Raw genomic sequence first — 23461 nt, 5'->3', positions numbered from 1 at the left:
TTTCTCTAAAAATTACCAAAAAAATGGTCCTAAAGTGAGGTTTTAAAAATTTGTATAAAATAAACTAAACAAAATATTAAAAATCCAATGATACCATGTGATAGGCCACACTTAGAACTACAATTTTGTTCATCTGAGACATCGCGCTCCGATCACTCTAAATGCCTCATTTGTTGGTTTTTGTCATTTTCCAAAAATATGAAGTACCTATTTTAGAGCAAATTCCCTAAACATTTCTGAGAAAATATCTTTTAAAATTTATGTGAAACATACATAAATGTGGAGATTCTTCTTTGAATCGATCGGGGGACCATCAACATGATTTTCATTTACATTCCCAATCAACCCTCGTTAAAAAGCTTCCAATTTTCCTTTAAGTAATTCAATTTTTGTTTCTATTTATTTCCATCCATCCATCTAATACTATTTCTAGTAGAGGCTAATTTTAAATGAAAGTACGATCTAAAGTCATTGAAATATATTTGCGAAATGATCGCTGATGCGTTTTCTATCTATCATAAAAAGCATTCTAAAATGAATTTAGGGGTTTCTTCTCGCGGTTGAATGTTGATTAGTGATATTAATGAAAATCATGTTGATGGTCCCCCGATCAATTCAAAGAAGAATCTCCACATTTATGTATGTTTCACATAAGTTTTAAAAGATATTTTCTCAGAAATGTTTAGGGAATTTGCTCTAAAATAGGTACTTCATATTTTTGGAAAATGACAAAAACCAACAAATAAGGCATTTAGAGTGATCGGAGCGCGATGTCTTAGATGAACAAAATTGTAGTTCTAAGTGTGGCCTATCACCTGGTATCATTGGATTTTTAATATTTTGTTTAGTTTATTTTATACAAATTTTTAAAACCTCACTTTAGGACCATTTTTTTGGTAATTTTTAGATAAACTTCAATTTTACACCCCGAAGGAGTGGTTTTACAAGTTTTTTTGTAATAATCAAAATTGAAGCTCGACTAATGAGCTTTCCAACGCACCCACACTTTTCAAGTTCCGTTCACTAGAACCTGAGATATAACGGATAATGTAAGGCAAAGCATAAAAAATATAAAAGTATTAATAAAAAAAATTGTTACGTATAGGAGCAAAACCAAGACCAGATTCTTAATCAGGGGACTTGACTCTATCAAACGTACCATGTGAGATCTCCGTTAACAAAAAAAGTTGTGAATTTGTTGCATAGTGCAAGTATCCCTATAATGCCCATAAATTTCTGTAAGTTTTGTCCTTTGAAGTCTAACATCTGATTAAAAAATCGCAGTGTTTAGTGCTACCCTGTGTTCAATGGTGCCCCAGTTTCCCCTAGATCAAATTCTAAACATTAAGTAACTCAAAGATACAAATCACAATTTAGAATGCACACTAGTGACAATTAATGCGATTCACATTAAAATTTTAATGTGCAAATGTGATTATATGGCATTAGTTCTCCAGAAATTTTCTTGCGTGAAACGTATTGGAATCTCATTTAATCAATTACCATTAAGTTAATTTAAATAAAAATTATTACTATTATCATAATTAGAAGTTTAAAATTTAGCAGTTATTACTATAAAATTATCTTAATGCTACAGCTCAAATTACATTATTTGGCCTTTACAAATCTGCCCTCCTGCTCATACTATAGCTATTTTGTAACTTGTAATCTGTGCCTCCAGATTATTGCGATAAGAAACTGAGATTTCATTCGAGAATAATAATTTTTCTATGTACATACACTTTGCTATTTATAATACTACAAACTCTCATTTTCTCCTGGTGAATGCTCGAACTATATTAATTTATTAATCACGCAAATATACAAAAGACGTAACACAGAAATTCCGTAAATAAATTTCCTAAGAGAGGAAAGAAAATAATGGCACAGAATATAATTTTAAAAGTTCTTTGTGTGCTTTCTGGCAAAATAAAGTCCATATGGGACACCTTTGTGGCGCAATAAGGAGGGCATATCATTGGGCAAAAAAAGCCATTATGACATAATTTAATTTTCATTCCATCTCCTTTTTAATTCAAAGCCAGTCAATCAATTTACTTTAATGAATCACCCATGAATACACACCATTGGACTTATTTACATATTTGTCCACGATATTCAGTGAGACGGAATTAACTCTGAAAACAATGTAAATCAATTTCGCTAGCAAAATGTCCACATTTGTAGAACCTTCTGAACATTGGAGCAACCTTCAGCACTTCCAAACAGATATTGGAAGATTCGCCAAAGTTAGCGTGCAATGTTGGCAATTTTCATGTATAGTTATAGCCTGAATAAATTTCCAGTATCTATGAAATTTCATATGCATAAATGAGAAATATGGCAGTTTCTCTCCTCCTTTTTCAGTGAATAATTGAAATCTTCTGCGGCGCAAGTCGTCTATCAATATCGTTCAAAGTCACGGCAATCAAGGTGATTTTGCACGTAAAGTGACGCTCTAGCGCTCTTTTTCGAATTCAGTATTTCCCCCGCTAAATATGTAATTATCAAGAAATACTCCTTTAGCTTGCTAAAATATTTGTTCAAGAGTTTAATACCCATAGTCTTTGTTTACCACCCAAAAATTTTCATGATCATTTTGAGCTGTATGTTTACAAATTCACCGTATATCACGGCTGGACTTTGCAAATCTTCTCTGCTTGTTTTATTTTGAAAAACAGAGAAAAAAGAAAACTCATTGTCATGCTACATAGCTCGAAAGCAAAAAAAAAGTGGGGAATCTCTGTGACCATATCCGCAAAAAATCCCTTACATTTACTTCTTTTCAACTTCTAATGTTCAATCTCAGCTAATTAAATTGAAATTGCGTCGCTCGAATGAAAATCCTTGGCTTATATTATTGCAAAACATCGTCTTTGGAAGATTACCCAGAGCCAAGAGAGGCGCACTAACATAAAGAGAACCCTCAGTTTTAATGAATAAAGTGGATCATTCAAAACATTGTTATGTGTCACAATCAAAATTGAATTTAACATCATTTGTATTCCACCCGGCTTTTTTTTACAGATCTCATTGGCATGCAGAGACGAAATAGTGACACATGATGATCCATCGCAATCGACATAGAAGTAATTGTGATCCACTATGGATCTCACTTTTAGTCATAGTTCATTTGATGGCTGTGTTAGTAAGTGGTGCTACTATCAAAAGAGAAATCACAGCAAATGCATCATCTCCGGAGACCACAAGTCAATCGCCCCAGAGTACATCGACAGAAACTACCATGGTCACAAATGCAGTTTCACCTGAGAACAAAACGGACACACAAACATCGAAGGTGGACGCCCCAGAGAGTGGCGTTGAGGTGGAAAAGGTGAAAATTGTCAATGGAAGTGCAACGGAAGAATTACCCAACGAATCAGACAAACCATTTGCCTTTGACTTGAGCAGGTAATTAGAGAATCACGCTGACGGAAAAAAAAGAAAGATCATTTAATGAGCAGTGAAATCCTAAGACGCTTAAAGCAATTGGATTTCACTGTTGGGTGGTTGATCTCGCCAATTAGAAATAAATCTATAAAATACTTTTCCTTACTTTTACTTGAGCGTTAAAACATGAATAACACGTTGAACTTTTTGAAAATCTAACTTTTGAAAATATCTGTCAGAATAATGACAGATATAGTGCCGAAAATGAACCGAAGTTGCAACGAAGCAATAACTACTGCTTTAAAATTTAAATACTACTCAAAATCGTTTCACAAAATTACTCATATCGTCATATCTATGATTTTGTATTATCTTAATCGACTTTACTGTCAATGAGCTGAAAAGTGGGAAAAACATAAATATTCCGACTAGTATGAAAATCGATTATCAAAGATTTGAAATCAATTAATCAAATTTAGGCTCGAAGTATGACAAAAGAGACACTCAAACGTCTCGAATATTCCGTATTATTAACCCATTAAGAACTATTGTACAAAATTGTCATCCAATTTTGAGTACTTAGAGATATTGAAAATGAAAATAAGTTCTAATTTATGACGGAAAATCTTGAAAAGGTAATTTTGTAGACGGTATATTTTTATTTTCTTTTTAATTTAACACTAAACGAAATCAGAATATGTTTCATAATATTTCTTTTTAAATATTAAATGAAATTACATATTAAAATTGCATAAAACAAATAAGCATTTGATAATAAAATATTTTGGTCAGTAAAAAAATTATTTTGGGTAGCAAAGAATTAAAATTGGTTACGCAAAAGATAAATTGTCAGTAAAATCCAAATTATGGATTTTACTGACGGATTTTTTAATGAAAATGGGTTTAATTTATTTATTTTACATTTAAGACGATTGTAAAATAAAACTTTTTCTTCATTTTCTATTTTCCAAAACTACAATAACAATTTCACTTCTTATAAAGTTCTAGGGGAAGGCTCTCTGGTTTCTTATACACTTTGTCTTCGAATACTTTATATTTTTCCCATATTTATTTAATGAATTTAACTTAATTTTTCAGGAAATGTGTGACTTACTATCTATTAAAATATATTGCCATAGACAAGTCTGATTTATTAAAGGAAAATGGGAATAATATGCTGTGTTCTAAGCCAGAATGTGTGCAAAATCTGAAAACTTTCACCTACTGATAAAAATTTATTATACTGCAGACCAAATTTAATTTTTTACTCTTCATTTTTGCAGTGTCAATTTACATAAGTTTACGTTAAAATTATTTTTGTTTAGTATTATAAACAAAACATGTATCATTTTCTTCAATACCCTTAATGACACTCTAATATCTTTATTTGGGTTTATTAGAAAAATTTATGGGAAAATGGATCACATTTGAATTGGGGCAGCTTAAAAATGGTCTTATTTTTACGGCTCGCACTCAAACTTTTCACCGTTCAACTTTTTCAACTTTTCACCGTTCTGTAGCTTAAATGGTAAAAGATATCCACTTCCGGTCTTCGGTGACCCCCAATAAAAAAAATATCTCCCGACGCCCCCCCCCCCATCTTTCCCCAAACCATCAAAAACTATGTTTTTTTTGGTTATTTAGAAAACGGCTCCGACGATTTCTTTCATTTTCGGATATAGAGATAATCCAGATGAACATTTCGTGCAAACATACCTAATGACATAAAAAAGTCGCCATCTTGAATTTTTGAAGGAAAAAGTTAAACTATATTTAGGAGGGCCCACTTTTCAACCGATTTGGTTGAATTTGGATTTTTTGGAAAGGTCTTTAAATCAGTTAAATATTCGTATATGATTTATCTTTCTCGTATTTACAATTTTTTCTTTGTCCGTACGCTTATAACTCATGCCAGAACATTCAGGTAGAATGATCATTTCTTTACTAATTTTTGAATTGGAGAAATGCTTTTGTGATTTATCAATCAATTTAATCGCTAGTAGACCAGTAAGCACTAAAAGATCAGTCTAAAAAAATAATTCACGGATAGCTCTATCTCGTAAGGTCGAGCATTCCGCAAAGCTGAGACGGTTTGCCATCTCTTTTTAAACAGAACTTGACCTTACCATGATGTTATTTAGCTTTACAAACTTATTGTGATACTAAATTATATTATGATAAACCTTAATTCCTTTTAAAAATAGCAGGAAAAATTCAATTTTCAAAGATATCCCAATTCAAATGTGCCCCACTTTCCCCTATTGACAAGTGGATATTGTAAAATGATACAAGTTGGACATAGTGGACATAGTGTTACAAGTTGGTCAATTCGACGGTACAAGTTGGACATGGCTTTCTTCTTGATAAATACAGTACAAAATTTGTTTTTAAGCACAAGGAACCAAATTATAAAACTAAAGCATTAAAAATATGCAAATAAAAATGAAGTACTAAATTTATCAAGAAAAAAAAAGCCCAGTCCAACTTGTATCACTTTACCCTAGTCTTTATTTTTATTCAAAGTTCAGATTAAGCCATAAAAAATGTTGTTTCATTTCTTTTAATATTTTTAAGCTAAGCGTTTATTAATTGAATTCACTTTTAATAAAATTATCAAACGTTGTAAAATGTTCACTATAAATATTTTCGATTAGTTGTAGGGGAAAGAGCCCATGCTTTACACGGTCCGAAGCTTTACAACTACTAAATTTTTTGTATGGTTTTCAATAAATGTGACTCATTTATATCTATATTTTAAAAACTAGGGGAAAGTGTCTTGTTTTTAAAATATATTGCGGAGTCGTAGTTATTCAGAAACATAGGAAAAATTTAGTCATTGTAAAGCTTGGGAACGTGCGAAGCATGGGCACTTTCCCCTACATAATATTTCACGTATAAAATAATTATGGCTTTATCAGACAAGACGATTAATTGCTTGATCAAGCACGGTTAATTAGGGGAAATTTTCGATTGGGATAGAATATATTATCTAAAGGTTCTAGACAGCTTTCTAATTTTTTTACACTCATTTGTTGCATTTAAAAAACCCAGACAATTATTTAGTTTTACAGATATTTAAAAAAATGCATAATAAATCCTATAAGGTAGGATTAATGGGTTAATAAATCCAGAAATCCATAGTATTTTAATTCGTGAGGCTTGTGTCGTACAAAATTGCAAGATAATTCAATTACTTGGTGTAAATTTGTAAAATTAAATAAATCAAGATAACAAGGTATTCAGATACCGTGTATATATTCAAAATAATAAATTCAGGAATGTATTAATTTACGCTATAACTTTTCAAAACGTGCTATTCCATTTATTAAATTGGCAATTAGACCTCTTAAAAACAACATTTATTCACATTTTTGCTCATTTGATATTACACATTCCGCAAGAGATAAAAAAAAGCAACGACTCTCTGTACAAGATAATTGCGTGTAGCAAAAGTATTGCAAAAAAAGACCCAATTTATGGGGTAAAAAATCTGTGAACCATTGAAAAAACCTACTTGCTCGATTGAAATATTTCAATGAAGGGGAAAAGACCAAGTAAAATCATTTTAATCAATTTTATATGCCCCAAATTTTATGAAAATATTGCTGTAAAATGACTTTCTTTATGTAAGCTGAGAGTTTTGTTTATTTCTTCACTATGAAAATTTCACAATTTCTATTGAGGAAGAAGATTGATTGATGATTTTTTGATGGGAAGAGATATATCATAGACCATAGAGCAATCTATGTATATAGCATTCCGCAATGTTGTAGTTTTTTTTCTTTTATTGCATTTGGTAAGGTGGAAGTTGTAAAGTAAATATCTTCGCAGAGTAAGCAATTAACTGCGTATATGAATAAATTCATGAGTAGTATTACATTTAATTGGTAGGTATACATCACCCTATGGTGAAAATGCAATCAGTCCTGCAAAGATAGACACGGCAGAGAAGCCAGAGAGTGATAAAAGTGAGAGATTGGAAGATGTCGAAGAGAAGGACTATGAGAAGATGTTTGAAGAAATGGTCCTCACAACACCATCTTCGCCCGAGTTTGATGAACTTCACAAAATCTATCGGTCAGATAAGGTGCCTGATGGGCTAGATCGCGAAAATCGTAAAGATCGGGATGGAAGTGAAGAAGAAAGTGTGGCGGGTACAACGGAAAGCAATTATTTGGCTAATCTGGTGTTGAGCGCCACTGAAGCGAGTAATAATGAGACTAGCGAAAAAAATTCATCTCTCTACTACAACAATGGGGAAATAGAGACCAAAAACTACGACATTACTACAAATGAGCTTAAGAAAACCAATGAAAATGTGACGAATGAAAGTGGCGAAAAGCGGGCCAAATACCTAAGACCAACAAATCAACATCGTGCAGCAATAATCAGTGCTGAGGGCCATGATGTAGTTCCCACCGAAGAATCAGATATGAATCTCAACATTCCCAATACAGCGGAAGTTTGGGCCTTGGCTGGGATGAAGAGTGTGGAACATATGAAGAGCAAATTCAATCAGTTTGCCAATAAAACATCCGAGAACCTTAGTGATGGGAATGGCGTCAATACCACCTCAGCCACAAAATTACTCGCTGACTGGACAGAAATAATGAAGAATAACGAATTCAGCAATAGTTCAGTGTCCAGTGGTGATATGGAGGAAAAGACGATGAGCAATAAGAGTGAAACGACACCGGAACAGATGATGGGTGAGAACAATGTGATTTCGGTGTTGATGACTACAAAACAACCTGAAGATACAGCTACAGAGATCCCTGAAAATACTGTGAGCAGAGCCACTACTGATGGTCAAGAGATGATCTCTGTGGAGGCCACCAAAGAAAGTCCAAGTGAGACAATGGGCGATTTAGAAAAATCCCGCCGAATACTGAATTATGATTTAGTGGATTCGCAAGAAGATAATGTGAATAGCAGTGAAAAGAGTGAAAGTGTCCAGTTTACAACAGACAGCGCAATTGAGACATCTACCCAAAATATCCCATCTACAGTGGCTGAAAGTGAAGATTCAGCTACAACCACAGCTCTCTATACCGATGATGGAAGTACAGATGTTGAATATGTCACAAATCACATTACAAATCCTATGACCACAATTTCATCCAGCAGCACAATTGATGATGGTGAAGGGAGTACCACGAGTTCAGAACCAACAGCATCTGCTGAAATTTCTAGCGAAGATCTCAAAACCACAACAAAAGCTGCTCAACTAATAAATGAAGACACAACAATTTCCAATGCAATACCCACACTCAGTCCCACAGTCACTGAACAATCCGACATCAATCAATCCACCACAACTGAAGACACCTCAGACATCTCAGACAATGCAGCAAAAACAGATCGAGTCAATGAGACAAAGGTGGAAAATGTGATGACCACGGACAAAGGTATCGAAACAACGGAAAGTTCAACGGAACTGAGTGACCAGCTAAAGTCCACTGAAGATCTCAATGAGGTGAAATATCTACCCTTTCCCACATCCCATCGAAATCTCGGGAATTTCTCCGATGAACCACTACTTTTCGATTCAACGGCCAGCAGTGATGAACAGAAGCTGACAACTATTGCTCCCCCTCAAGATTTGGATGGAGGCCAGACAATGCCAGAAGAAGGCACTGACGTTAACACCATAATTGCAGCTACAGTTAGCGTAATTGTAGTTATTGGTGTGGTGGCTATTGTAGGATTTTTGGTAATTACTTCCAAATCGCTTATTCAAATAATCTTCTAACCCTTTTTTTGTCTTTTCTTGGCTAACAGTACATGCTCCGGAAGAGACAGAAACAACTGACTTATGGACAAAGATGCAGACCAGTGGGTTTAGATGCCTACAGTCTGGATAATGTGTCAGTGTACAATAGTGTCCGGAGGAAGGGGAACAACCTTCGTCTCTCCAAGAGGTCCTATGGCAATTCAGCTTTTGAAGATCCGGTAAGATTTCATTTACAATCGTTATAAATTATTTTAAATAGGTCAGATCAAGGGGTTACTCAAGATCGAAAATTTCTGTCCATATTCCATTTATCCATGTGATTCCAATGTAATTCTAGTGATTTCAAATGTGTGATTCTCTTAATAATCCAATTCGGTTTCCTGTGATTCTCAATTATTTCATTCTGTGATTCTGTATCTCCCCGATATCTTCGAATTTATTGAATTTCGGATGTTGCTAAATACGATCAATTTTATTTGGTTTTGGAGAAAATTAAACGTTAATATAGGGGTAGTGCTCATAACATTGAACAGAGTGCTTATAAGCATCAATGTCCTAAGTTTTAAATGTTAATATTTTTCAGTATAAAATGGGGTTAGAATTCAATTTTTGAAAGAAAATGTTTGCGGCTCTAAAAACAGCATTTTCAGTCCACTTTTGACTAAAATTTTCTACCATTTTCTTCAAGGAAAAGCCTTCTTGGTAGCTTTAGTAAGCTTTCTGCTTACGAAATTCGCCGAAAAATTGAATTTAAATTAAATTCTGTGGAAATGTTTTCGTCTTTGAAAATAAATTTTATATCATCAAAAAAACGACGTAAGAATTCATTTATTGTGAATTTTAAACTGAAAGTAAGTTGATATCTTCATAAGAAAGTTAAACAAAAATCGGAAGGTGCTTTTAATCCCATTTCCTTAAAAGAAAAACGCTAATCTTTATTTTTGGAAGTCAACTAAATCTGATTATGTGCTGTGTGAACCACTTAAAATAATCAAAATTGGATTAAAATAAAATTTATCCTGATTTTTGAAGCATACAAAAGTCTCAAAGCCTTTTTGATCTCTAAAAGAATATCGTTTTCGAATCCTCAAGCTTTAAAATGTAATGTCCTGGAACGGAAAGCTACTCAGATCAATGAACATTTTTTTATACACCCTTTGTCTAAATCCGGAAAATCGTATAAATCGTCACAGTGATTTCCTTGAAAAATAGATTGTAGGGTGAAAGGAACACCTATTGACACTTAAGGAAGTCGTGTCAGGACCTATTGACATCCTACTCTGTACCATTCGGAATACGAAATTTGAACACTTATCCTTAGCGAAAAACGTTGATTAATGAAAAAACGCCATATTACATACATTTTATTAGACAGTATACTAAATAAATTTCAACATTTTGACAAAAGTTTCAAAAGGGGTTCCGTGTCGAAGAGGTGTTCCTTTGACCCTAATTCGATTCCTTTTTCCTTTTATTAATTTCTTTGCCTTATACAATCTGCGAAAGAGCATTTCCACCGTTTTGCTCTGGAGGTTGGTCACCAACGCTAAGACGGCGGTGGTTGCTAACTGTTTCTTCAATTGCATAAACCGTTTCAGTACTTTCAAGGGATTGAATCTCAATAGTATGCACTGTAATTGTAAGTAAAATAAAAAATAAGCCTAAAATCATAATAATTGGGCTTATTTTTACAAATTTGTGCATTCGAAAAACGATTTCTGTTGGGGATAGTTCCCCAATTTGGCTCTCTTCTTGCTAAAATCCTGACTGCACCCTTGACTCTAAATAGAGACTCCTATCAATCCTAAACAATAAACTTGTAAAATATTGAACATAGGAGAAAATGTAGCGCCTCACCGTTTACAATTTTGTTCTTGGTATCCCGGGGGTCCGCCTTAAACGCATTTGCTAACTGGGTCTTTTACCTTGTATCCGCCATGTGGGAAATCGTATTAGGTATGATTTCTTAACAATCACATCTATTTCTTTTCGAATGAGACATATTCTACGATTGTTGTTTTAGTTGAAAATGTCAAAAAATGTCTATTTATTGATCTTCTGTGGAAAATAAAAAAATCAATAGAAATCTGAAATGTACCTTTGCTTATCATTATTATCTACCGCGGAATTTTGAGAAATAATGATTCTGTGATTCAATTTGGTTCTAGTAATTTCATTGGATTCCACTAATTCTTAAAGGAATCTAATTTCAGATTCTATCAGAATCTAATGAGTGATTCTTTTGATTCTATGGATTCTAACGGGAAAATGTGTCGGTATTCCAAACTTGAGTAACCCCTTGGGTCAGATATAATTAGTGTTGGAATCACAGGCACAATTTTATTACATTTCTTTTAAAGTCTAAGGACAGAACATTTAAATTAAAATAATATGACGGATTATACAAGTGGTAATTAGGCCTTGTATGTGACTTCTAAAAAAAATAAGTATCCGTTTTTTAAGTTGGGTAAAATAATAAAACTCAAAATTGAGAAAAAACCTTGGAAGAAATTCGGAAGGGACATGATATTTTACTTAGAAGCCAAATTCTTCCAAGGCAAAAAAAAATTAATGAATCCTATAGAAAATGCTTCACGTTGAATTTTATAAAATTACCGATACCCGACAACCAAAGATATGCATCAAATTTAATATTATTATGCAGATTAATATTGAGACTGAAATTGCATGTGAAGTTTTCCTCTATGAAAATAATGCATCTTCGCACTTTGTCTGAAATTCTCTCATCAGTGAAAACCTCTACATAACAGATTTTTATGCAATATTATTCAGTAGGTATCTATTGTAACTTTGCAGTACGTTAATTGACGAATATCCAATTTATGTTTTTATGGTCAAAGCTTAGTACATATATTTTTCATAGTCTTTAATGCTGTTAGAAAAAAAATTTATAACTTAATTAAATGTTGAATTCATGCACAATGTTCAAAAACACAAAACCAAATGTGATGTTAACAAAACCTTAAAATTAATAATAATAAATCTTGAATTATTAGTGGAAACACTATAGTTTAATTTACAATCGCGAAAATTTAATGCAATGACTCTTTCAGAAATATTAATTAGGCTCATAAAAAAATAATTACATGTTTTCCACACTTTCCAAATCATTTATTTTGTCTTTTTTTTAATTTACAAATCAATGAAAAATATCTAACTCTGAGGAAACTCAGAAAACCACAACAACCTGGGTTTGAGATTGAAGATTTAATCCTGAGAGGATTATAAATTAGGGACCAGAAAAAAATCTCCTTTTCTGACTAATTTAGAGAAAACATAATTTTATATGGTCGTAAGAAATTTTTTTTGAGTCACCGGTGACCAAAAAAACAGTTAACCCAGTTTCCGAAGATCTAGAAATTCTATATAAATAACAAGCAATTTTCGGGATTTTCTATTTAAATTTAAAGTAATCATTTGCCCTCCAATCAGTTACAGTTACAGAAGTTAATCCATATATCTAGGGTAGGGTGAGATGGGACTACTTTGAGCTATGGACCTTATATTGATATACAATTTTTTCGTATAAGTATTTTTATAAAGAAAACTGGGCAAAGTAATGTAATTCAGACAGGAAAATAATTGTGCATCTAAATTAAATTATGGCAAGGTTCAGCTTTCTTTAGAAATATGCGAAAAAATTGTATATTATTGTAACCCCACAGCTCAAAGCAGCCCTACCTTCCCCTAAACCTTAAATCTGAAGACAGTATAATGCCCTACAGATTTACAACTTAGTGGGAAACTGATGTGAATGTAGTCTAATCATTATTTTGATTTATAACTACGTTAAACGTTAAACCAAGTCGCAGGTGTGTCTAGTATATAAGGTTCCTAAAATTCATAAACATACTTTTGGCGAGTAATAAGTTTACTTCTATTTATAAATCTCTTAATACTTTAAAAACGAGTGAATCATCCATCAGTAAAAAAGAAAATTTTTACTCAATTTTTTTAACCCTTTCATGACGAGACACTTTTTTCAGACCGAAAATCAATAATAAAAATTTAACTGATAAACAAAATCAATGAAACTTACATCTGACTCTGGAAAATCCAACAGATTTTGATTCGATGCATTTTTGACCTCTAAAAACCATATAGGGACAAGAATAGCTTAAAAATTTAAGTAATTTTTTCTAACAATACCAATGAATAATAATTTTCAGTCTAATGAAAAATATTATGTATGAGTATTGTAGTTTCTTTTGTCAAAACGGTTTTGCTTAAAAAAAATTGGAAGTATAAAAAATATAATTAAAATCATTTTTCAATATGAGAATTTAAAAATTCGTAATTTTGAACCTTAAATATTTGCTGTATAGCAAATAGCTGAAGACTTGCAAAAAATATCCTAGATTCCTTCAACCTTCTACTTTGCCATTATGTACAAAACATGAGAAAAAAGTAATTTCAGGTAGTCAGGAAAAAATATTTTCTTTATGGGACACCGGTTTTCCAATCGTCCTTAAAGGGTTAAGGCAGAAAAATAAATTTATAGGTTTTCAACTATAATTTGTGAATTTTTACAAATATGTGTCAGTAGCGACTTGTGTAATCTACACTCAAGAGTGCATATATGTCTTTTTTGGAGGATAGTCATCTATCAAGAATATCCTGTCATAATACCGATAGATATCATAACTCAATTTTTGTTCTAATAACGAAGATGTTAAGTTCTGTGTCATAAAAGCAGCACTTGCGGGGAATACTAATTTAGCACTTAATTATCTAAAAAAAAACCGAGTAAAGTACGTTATTTGGCTAAAGAGCCCAATAAAGGACATGCTCAATCGTAAACTGCGTGCTAAAATTGGTTAAAATATTTCAGAAATAGCGATTTCGAAAAATAGGGCAAAAGGACCAAAATCAATTAATAGAGCCGATCTACAAATGATAATGAGGCCATTTACACCGCAGCATTGGATTGAGATTCAATTGCCCCAAAATAAGTTTTAATTGTCCAAATTCGGTTGTACAGTAGACTATCGCTAATTTGTCTCTTTTAAGATCGGACTACTTTTTAATTTGGGCGACAGTTAAATTCGAAAAATGTTTGTTGTCATTTTTTAGGTTTAATTATGATTACCGAACGAAGTAAATATCCTTACATTTGCCATGGTTTGTCTTAGTTATTATGTAATTTTGCATTATTAAGGGGTTTTCATGAAATTTACCATAAATATGAGTATGTAAATTTAATATGTGCATGCAGATGAACAAAAAATTGTTGCATTTCAAACAATTTGACACGCGAAATTCTCTCTAATTCGGGTGACATTTCGATTCCAAATGCCCTACTGTAATTGTTCAAGAATGGTGTTAAGGGTCCCAATAAGGCTATTTGTACCGAGTATTGAGATTAAATTCGTCCTAAATACGATTTTTGGACAAATCAATCTCAATCCAATGCCACGGTGTAAATGGCCTCAATGAATATGCTAGATTAGGATAAATTAAGCTAATTCAAAACCTGCTCCAAATGGAAATTTTTCACTACTCCAAATGGAAACGTCATTGTTTTTACGATAAATACAGTACTAAATTATTATATTTATATATTTTCTATACCACAGTTTCATCATTTAGTTAATTTTGCTCCAAATAAAGCGAAAATCCATTCATATTCACAAATTTTAATTTATTAATTTCTCAGAAAAATTAATAGTGTACCTTTTCACCATCGAATTTTTTATCGATCGACCATATTTTCCAATGAAAAACACAATGAGGTGACTGACTGTTGTTTATTCGTTTTGTTTAACATTTATGTCATATTTCTGGCTAATTTTAGTTAAATTAAGTGCTAATCTTTATTGTTAACGGTACGTGAAGTTTTCAAATGAAACAATTCCCTATTTCGTGAACAAAAAGTGTTTTTCTGAAGTGTCTGCAAATGCTTCAATAGGAAACCCCGGAAATATGATTTTTTGGAGAGATTTTCTTATTGTTTCAGATGAGAAATGAGAAAAGACCAGGAACAAGAACAAATCCTGCACTCAGGAGAAACTCAACAAGGTTTTGGAAGCCTTTCGTCGTGGTTTCATTTACACTGTTTGTCTCCAATTAGAAACTTTCCCTTGTCTCCATTTGGATTAATATGTTTGCAATAGAAGCATTTTACGCTCGCGTTTTTTTTTCTTGTATTTCAGAAGTTTTCAAATTATATCTAAAGAATTTTCACTTAACAGTAACATTCAGAAAAAATATGAACTTAAAGTGTTGAATCTTCTGTCAAAGTTAAAGCGTCCGGAAATGGCTTTGAATTAGGACATTTACCCTACCTTTCTGGAGGCACTAGCTATGATACACCATGGTATTTTCAAACGTTTAAAGTGATTTGCAAAAAATAAATATGAAGGAAAGTGTGTGTGGCTTAACTGAAAGACGGACAAAAATTGAAAAATCCACTTTTGAAATTTTATTCTTCTTGTTGAACTGCTCGCTGACAGGCTGGTACAAGCCCTAGTTCCGTTCAGAAAGAAAATAATTTACCAACTAACAAAGAACACCATAGAACACTTAATATATTCTTCCCTAATTAATTACCTATATTTTTTCCAGGGTCTAAGATGCAATTTACTGACCATATTAGCCCTCGATACATTCGTCCAGGATAAAGATAAAATTTATGAGGAATTTAAGGAAATACCTCTCGTAACAGCTCGAGTTGATGAGGTTCCTCAGGGATGCGAAGACAAAAATAGGTAAGCCTCAATTTTTTTTTAATTGGGAAAAAAAATTCAATGAACTATCTATCTCAGGTACGCCAACGTGGTCCCTCTCCCAGAAACCCGAGTGCACCTCAAACAACTCAATGGAGACGAAAAGACCGAGTACATCAATGCTAATTTCGTGAAAGGACCTAAAGATCAAAAGAACTACTACATAGCCTGTCAAGCTCCAATGGACAACACGATCATTGACTTCTGGCGAATGATTTGGGAGCAAAGCTCACGAGTGATCATCATGGCAACAGATTTGACGGAGAATGGCATCGAAAAGTGTGCAGAATACTTGCCCCCATCTTCTGTGCTGGATTGCAATAGGATTTTTGGAGATTTCCATGTGACACTGAAGAATCGAGAGGTCAAGGACAAATATGCCGTGTCAACTATCCACCTCAAAAACTCATCAACCAAGACTTGGCGGGAGATTATGCATTTCTGGTATCAGTGGCCAGAGAGTGGAATGCCAACGGATGAATCGAGTGTAATAGCAATGTTGCTGGAAGCTAGAACATCTCTGAAGACACCTCTGCCGGAACAAAGCGAGGACATTCCAAGTGATACGATCGAGGAAACAAAGTCTAATGGAACTAATGCAGAAGTTGCGGACAAAAGTAAATCACTTCAGAGAACTCAAGGGTAAGTAAAATTTTGTTGGAATGCTGCAAACATGAACCATTATCTTATCTCACTGTTTCTGGGGGATTAGCAATGTAAACAGTGTGTACTTATTGAAATTCTTCTCCTCTCTCTATCTTCTAGACCCCTGACTGTTCACTGTTCACCTGGCACTGGCCGAACAGGCACACTAATTGCCTGTGATATAGCTTTAAGGACACTTGAAGCCCCTGCGAGATCAGTCGATCTCCCCCAGATTGTCTACTACGTGCGTCGTGGTCGAGCCAGTGCGATCCGGACGCAGGATCAGTATGAATTTATCTATCGAGTGGCAAATGCCTATGCAACAAAACTCACGAGTCCTGCCCAAGAAAACTGAGTCACACGCCTTCAATTAATAAGAAAAAAAAACTTTTTCATGTGATAATCCAGCAAACTTTAGGAGAGAATGTTCTAAATATTTTTTTTTAGAGATTATTGCAATGAATTCTCGCTGTGTAGCAAAATACTGAGGCCTTAGGTCATTGTGTTACTATTCCATAAAGTAATAAAGAAAAATGTTATAAATATCGTTTCTCGTCTTCTGACGCGTTTAAGTCCAATTGGAGTTTTTGTTTAGATATTTAGAAAAATAAATTGTAAATATTTTAAGTGTCCATTCCAATATAAAACAAACACTCATTTAGCAAAATTTTGTAAATAAAAAATAAACTTATTATTAGTGAACAGGGAATATCTCCCTGTTTGTTTTTTTTTGGACACATTTAGAGGAAAAATGTTTTCCATATTGCAAAGATTGAAGAACAATTCAGCAATCTCTTCCACGCAGCAAATTTTTGAGGAGAATGTATCAAAAAATACTATATATATATTTCTGAATCACTATTATATTGTTGCATAATGTAATTATACTACGTGGTAAAGACTTTGTACATGAGATAGAGTATAAAGAGTAGAAAAGAAAAACGAACAAACTTTCTCAAATTTACCTTGTTCACGTCTTTCACGGTTCTTATGATGGTGTTGTTGTACTGGAACACCCTCTCACTTTCCTCAATTAGCAGGCTCTTTGTCTCATCACTGTAGCCCTGGGCCAGTTGGTCAATTAAATTCCTCATCGTTGTCTTCAGCTCATGAATCGGAGTATCTCCAAAATTCGTAACAGCCATTCCATTTTCAACGCCCTCACCGCTTGAACTGAACTTCTTGGCCAGACGTCGCTTTTTCTGCAGAATTTGCCCTCCAGACAGAAGGCCCATATAGAGATGATAGACATAAGCAACAAGCAGTGTTGAATTCCTTTCTTTGAGACTTTGCAGATGTTCAACATACTTCACAACTTCCTTCCTTGGTTCATAGTTCTTTTCCCAATCTTTGCCCATGTAGAACGTCAGATCCTTCTCAAAAGCATGTCTGCGATGAAAAATCAACGGAAGGATTGTTTCCGGAACATTCGCCTCGAGATACTTGAAGATCTCGTAAAAAATCAAGAGACCATGAGACCAAACAGAATCATCCGACAGTGCTGAAAACGATGAGAATTCAGTAAAAAAAAGTAATCAAAGAGCAAGGCCCGAAAAAAAATCTAAAAACGAATTGAATTCAGCATATGGTAAGTTAGAATATTTATGTGAAACGTTAAAAAATTAGAATCGATCGGGAAAATATTTAGAAACCAATATTAAGCGAAAAGAATTAGCTCAATCACTTTTTTTTGAAATATTTGAGTTGAGTCCTTTCAAATGGAATAGCCCTAGCGGTAGTTAGCGAACTTGAGATGTATCAGAAAGTGTTGCATTTTCAAAAATCCTTTGTTTGTCTAATTTTATCAATTCTAGATAGATAGGATATTTATTTCATCATCATTGTGTAAGATTTCTGCGGCCACCGCCGTCTTAGCGTTGATAACCAACCTACACCGACCGGAGTAAAATGGGGGAAAAACTCCATCTCAGGTTGTATGGCATATGCCAGAGAAGTCTTAAATGATTACAAATCAAGAATTTTACAATACTGATAGGGGAAGTGCTCATAATTTTGGACAGTCTGCATATAAGCATCGATATCCTAAGTTTGAAGTGCGATATTTTCAATACTAATTGACGTTTTTTGTTACTCTCTTTTCAGAAGGGTTGTTTAGAAACTTAGCAAGCTATTTATCGTCTTATTTTTATTAAAATTAGTTTTAATACGTTTAAAAATGAATTGATATGTAGAGGTGACCTTGGCTCTTATTTTGGACAACTTGTTTATTAATTTGTCCAACTTGGCTGTAAATTTGGACAGCTAATCCGCCTCAACAGGATGCCCATTGTTCTTCATTTGATGAACCAATCTTACCAAGTCCTCTTCCTGATCATGTAAGGGAAACGTAGAATGTCACAAGAAGCCCGGAAACTTTCCATATCATTCATTAAAGTGAGTTGACTTCGATACTTCAAGAACGTGCGGATTCGCTCATTCCCTGACCTTTCCGGGAGCCTTTCAAGGCATTTCTCGCTACATCTCTTTCGTAGAGATGATGCTCCTTTGTTTCTCCAGGCATTTGTCCAACCTAGTCATCACAAAAGCTAAAACTTCACGAAATTTCGTGAGAAAAACACCTGTCCAAAATAAGAATCATCACCTCACTGGTGAATGTCTTAAAAAATTTCCCATTTTTCACACGAAAAATATAATTCACAAGGCAAATCTCACTTCAGGTCAAATGTACAAATCATCAGTAACGTGAATCAACACAATATTCAATGAATATTCAATAATATCACTCAAAAACAGCGAACAAACTTTGTTAGTACTTCACCAAAACTAAATAAGACTGAAGTAAGCCACGAAGTTCTGTCATATTTCTCGTAAGCAATTGCTCACACTGAATTTTCAACAAAGCAATTTCAACTCAAATCATATTCAAATTTTAACGTATTTAGTGTTAAAATCTTCCAAAAAGAACAAATATTTAGATAGAATTCATTATTCATCAAATATTGGAATACAAATCCATAATTTTAATTAATTTATTTTTAGTGTCCAATGTTATCCTCAAAGTGTCCAAAATAAGAAACTGGACAAAATTATGAGCATTTCCCCTATTTGATTTGCACAACTTAATAAAAAGTAACAGAAAAAATGCTAATCTGCCTAATTTTGCCCCATTTTATGTATTGTGAGAGGGAGAGGGCTGGATCTAACTGAGATGTGACCCACTTAGGCAAATGTCCGAGTGTGGACAATAAGTCATACATTACAATGTCCAATACTGATATCGACAGATTACCCTTAACCCCCCTTCTCTTATGAGAGATATCGAGCGACCACAAATAAATATTCAAATGATCTGCCCGGTCTGCCATAATTTCCGTTTTATTATTCCAATTCGATCAGAAAAAAAACGTTAAAATAGTCTTGTAAGAAATTAGACAAAGAAAACAGGTGCAAAAGACCTCTTAGTGTGAACTTACTACCAAATTTTACAGGCTTAATATTCTTGAAGATCATCTTGAGTCTATGTGGGAACTTAAGCGCGCTCATAGGAATTAATCTCTGAATTTGTAATGTCAAATGAAAATTATGCCGTATTGATCTAAAGAAATTAGAATATGTTTCACTTAGTCCAAAGACATTTCAACAGGCTCCCGGTCAAAAGACCGAACAGCAAATTTTTAATTTTAGTGTCATAGCTATTCCCACCATTGCACCCACGCTTACTGAAGACAAAGGGAAATTTTCCGTGTTTTGAGAAATTATTCCGCACATTATCCTCCACATAATTTCGTCTCTTTCAGAATTTTGACCATTCGGAATTTTAGTTCTTTATGGCTTCAGCACACCTTTTAGATCAGGAAGATTTTACGAAGTCGAAATTCGAATCCCTTTCTTTCTCACATGCTTTGAATATGTCTTATTCTCTCGCACTCTTCTTCTTCTTTTAAACATCACTCTAAATTCAATTTAGCCTAATCGAATTTGGTATGCAAAAGAATGAGATAGCCATATGCAAAACACGTGAAAAAGAAAGGGATTTGAATTTCGACTTTATGAAATTTTCCTGATCTAAAAGGTGTGCGGGACCCATTAGGATTTTGGTCCTTTAGAATTTTGACTTTCGAGATTTAGAATTTTGGCTTTCGGGATTTTGGCTTTCACGATTGAGGTCCATTTGGAATTTTCACTTTCGAGATTTCGACCCTGTCACTTCAGAATTTTGACTCTTCGGGAATTTGGTTTTCGGATTTGTGGTTTTACAGAATTTGATATTCGGGGTTGTGGTTTTTCTGGATTTTGGCTTTCGAGATTATACTCCATTCGAGATTTCAACCCATACAAGAATTTGTTTTCTTTTCTTGCCCCCCCCCTTACTCAAGATTTTGTCTCTTCGGCATTTTGGCTTTTCGGGTTTTTGGTTTTTGAGATTGGGGTTTTCGGAATTTTGAATTTTGGGATTTTGACCGGCACTGATTTCAACAATATAATTAAATTTTTCTTTGGACGAAATCTGACCGAAGAAATTTTCTTCAGCTTTTCGCAAGAAATTCTTCGTTTATCTTTTTCTGCTTAAATTAGAATATATCCTTTATTTTTTATAGACTTAAATAGACTCAGACTAATTTTCAAAAACATTTATCTCATAGAATTTGACTGTAGAAAATCAGGTGCAGGTAAAGGAAGTTTATCCAAAGAACTTCTAATCCCTAATCTTAAAATCTGTGTATAAAGCGAGTTCGAAGATAGGTCGTTTCCAGTAATGGCTCTGAATGAGCCTAGGGACTCTTTTCAAAGATCACAACAAGGTTTAAGTGAGGTTGAAATCACGTAAGAGTTTCATGTTTCTTAGTTGTTTTAAATCATTTACCTGCAGACAAATCTTCTGGGACCAGGAGTGACCCACTTTTCTCGCACATGGACTGTTCGTTAGAGGAACTCAAATGGTACAATTTGTGGAAGAAACTTTTTTTTGACATCTTACTTTTTTTATTCATCCACTTTTGCAAGAATTTTAACATTTTACACGCATAGAAAAAAATGACAGAAATCCTTCTATCTCATTTTCTGGACAAACTAATGAAGATATCGACTTGGAATGTTCTAAGTACTCCCCCATAAGTTGATCTAAGAAATCCAAATATCACATCAATTTCATCCCCACGTCTATCCTTTCCCTCCAGAAACCACTCTTTTAGGACTTCAGTAATTTTTTCATTGCGTTTAACACTTCAAAATTCTTGCAAAAGTCGATGAATAAAAAAAAGTAAGATGTCCAAGAAAAAAGTTTCTTCCACAAATTGTACTATTTGAGTTCCTCTAACGAACAGTCCATGTGCGAGAAAAGTGGGTCACTCCTGGTCCCAGAAGTAGATGGCCAAAAAAGACGTTGCAAAAAGTGTTTTCTTCGACATAAATGGTTCTGGATGACCATGGTTTATCCATAGCAGATTAATTATACCAGATTCTAAAAGCTAATGGACCAAGCTTTCCAACAATAGTTCACTCATCTAATTATGTTCATCAGGAGCTGAGATATACCACTCCAAACTTTAGACCTCTTCTACTGACAGAATATATGTGCTCATCTAATATTAGTGGGCACTATTGCAATCCGGTTCGAGGTATCCGATGCATTAACTCAAATACTGTTGTTATAGTCCAGAGAGAGGAGAGGAGTATATTATTTGGTGCTGATTTACTCCTCTTTAGGATCACAATTTTTCCAATTTTATTGTGTTTAAATTCAAACTTTTATTATAAAATAAGGTAAAGTGCCTTTAGCCCTCACTCGACCGGTTCTTCGTCTCGACAGGTAGAGTTATTTATTCAATTTATTTATATTTGCTAGAATAGCGTATTTTCTAGCATTAATAGGTTAATTATTCCATAAATAGTACGAATCAGTAACAATTTCATGGAAATTGACAAAATTGAAAATAAAACATTCAAAAATTGAGCCACCGGTCTAGTCGAGGAACCCGGTCGATTGAGGGCACTTTACCTTTAACTGCGACAATGATTTAGGAAGTGGTATGGCCCATTGAGATGCAATAGAAAGAAATTGGGTTTTCTGAATAGTGATATTACTTGCAAATGTGAATAGATACGGTTCAAACCACCTCACATTTGTGTGTTTGTCCAATGATACCTATACGGACGGGCTACATTCTCAAGGATCAGCAGACTGAGTCAATTTGGGCTAAAGATAGGTTTACGGATTTTTAAAAAGAATCTTAAGACTGCCTACATATCCAAATGAAATTCCTGACATTCGAGTCCGAGCTATATTTTGGGATCAAAAAATTGATTTGGATTAGTTTAGCCAATTTGTCTCCCAAAATAAGTTTGTTTGGTCCGATTCTTTTTCTTGTCCTTTGTGTTGCATGTTCACCAAGGTTTGCTTAGTAAATGATCACATTTATCATCATAATCTTATCAGAGTTTATTATAACATTACTAATAATCCTTCAATTTATCCAACTAAAACTTCCAAATACCGGTCAAGACAGGATTTGTGAGAAAAACTTTGATAAACTTGAGCGCAATGTAGTATCATGACGACCATGAAACGCGAAGATTAATTATATCTTCATATTTACCACATTATGATAAATATATTTAGACATTCTAGATACGCCAGACATAAAGAACATTCTGATAATCTTTTCTTTCTCAGAAAATTCATAAAACGCAGAAACAAAAACAAACTTACCAAAAGCCAATTTCGCATTAACAAGTGCGTCACTTATGCTATGGACATTCCTGGTAGCTTTTTGCATTTGTTTGGTAAATGATACAACGTTATCACCCATTTTCTCGAAATTTATCACACTAAGAACGCACAAATCTGAGAAAAGTCTGGATCAAATTGAGGAATGTGTTTTGTTATTTTTAAAGGCCAGTCAGCTGTTTTGGCACAAAAGCCGTCTTTGTTTTGCAAACTAATGTCATAAAATTCCGCAAGAGGGTTCTGCCTTCCAATTTGTTT

The 23461-nt window shown here is 33.7% G+C and overlaps 3 protein-coding genes across 3 annotated transcripts in view; 1 reads left to right on the top strand and 2 right to left on the bottom strand.

Annotated features, from left to right (window-relative positions):
* The window catches only part of LOC129807949 (dentin sialophosphoprotein), a 29380-nt gene extending 11915 nt beyond the window's left edge, over positions 1-17465 (top strand). The window contains exons 2-7 of the mRNA XM_055857572.1: positions 3028-3411; positions 7282-9103; positions 9172-9342; positions 15710-15852; positions 15910-16512; positions 16636-17465. Of these exons, the coding sequence (XP_055713547.1) occupies positions 3062-3411; positions 7282-9103; positions 9172-9342; positions 15710-15852; positions 15910-16512; positions 16636-16870 (3324 nt within the window). The 5' untranslated portion in view covers positions 3028-3061 and the 3' untranslated portion in view covers positions 16871-17465. The remainder of the gene's footprint in view (positions 1-3027; positions 3412-7281; positions 9104-9171; positions 9343-15709; positions 15853-15909; positions 16513-16635) is intronic.
* The window catches only part of LOC129808738 (Kv channel-interacting protein 1), a 303848-nt gene continuing 284137 nt past the window's right edge, over positions 3751-23461 (bottom strand). The window contains exon 7 of the transcript XR_008752455.1: positions 3751-3762. The gene's annotated coding sequence lies outside the window, so the exon portion shown is untranslated. The remainder of the gene's footprint in view (positions 3763-23461) is intronic.
* On the bottom strand, positions 17235-23417 carry LOC129808708 (heme oxygenase 2). Its single transcript, XM_055858494.1, has 2 exons — positions 23186-23417; positions 17235-18016 (listed from the first exon to the last, which is right to left on the bottom strand). The coding sequence occupies exons 1-2, from the start codon at positions 23283-23285 to the stop codon at positions 17403-17405; spliced, it is 714 nt and encodes a 237-aa protein (XP_055714469.1). The 5' UTR covers positions 23286-23417; the 3' UTR covers positions 17235-17402.

Source organism: Phlebotomus papatasi, chromosome 1 (genome assembly GCF_024763615.1).
Source record: "Phlebotomus papatasi isolate M1 chromosome 1, Ppap_2.1, whole genome shotgun sequence".
Taxonomy (NCBI): Eukaryota; Metazoa; Arthropoda; class Insecta; order Diptera; family Psychodidae; genus Phlebotomus; species Phlebotomus papatasi.
This window is presented reverse-complemented; position numbering and strand designations above follow the sequence as displayed.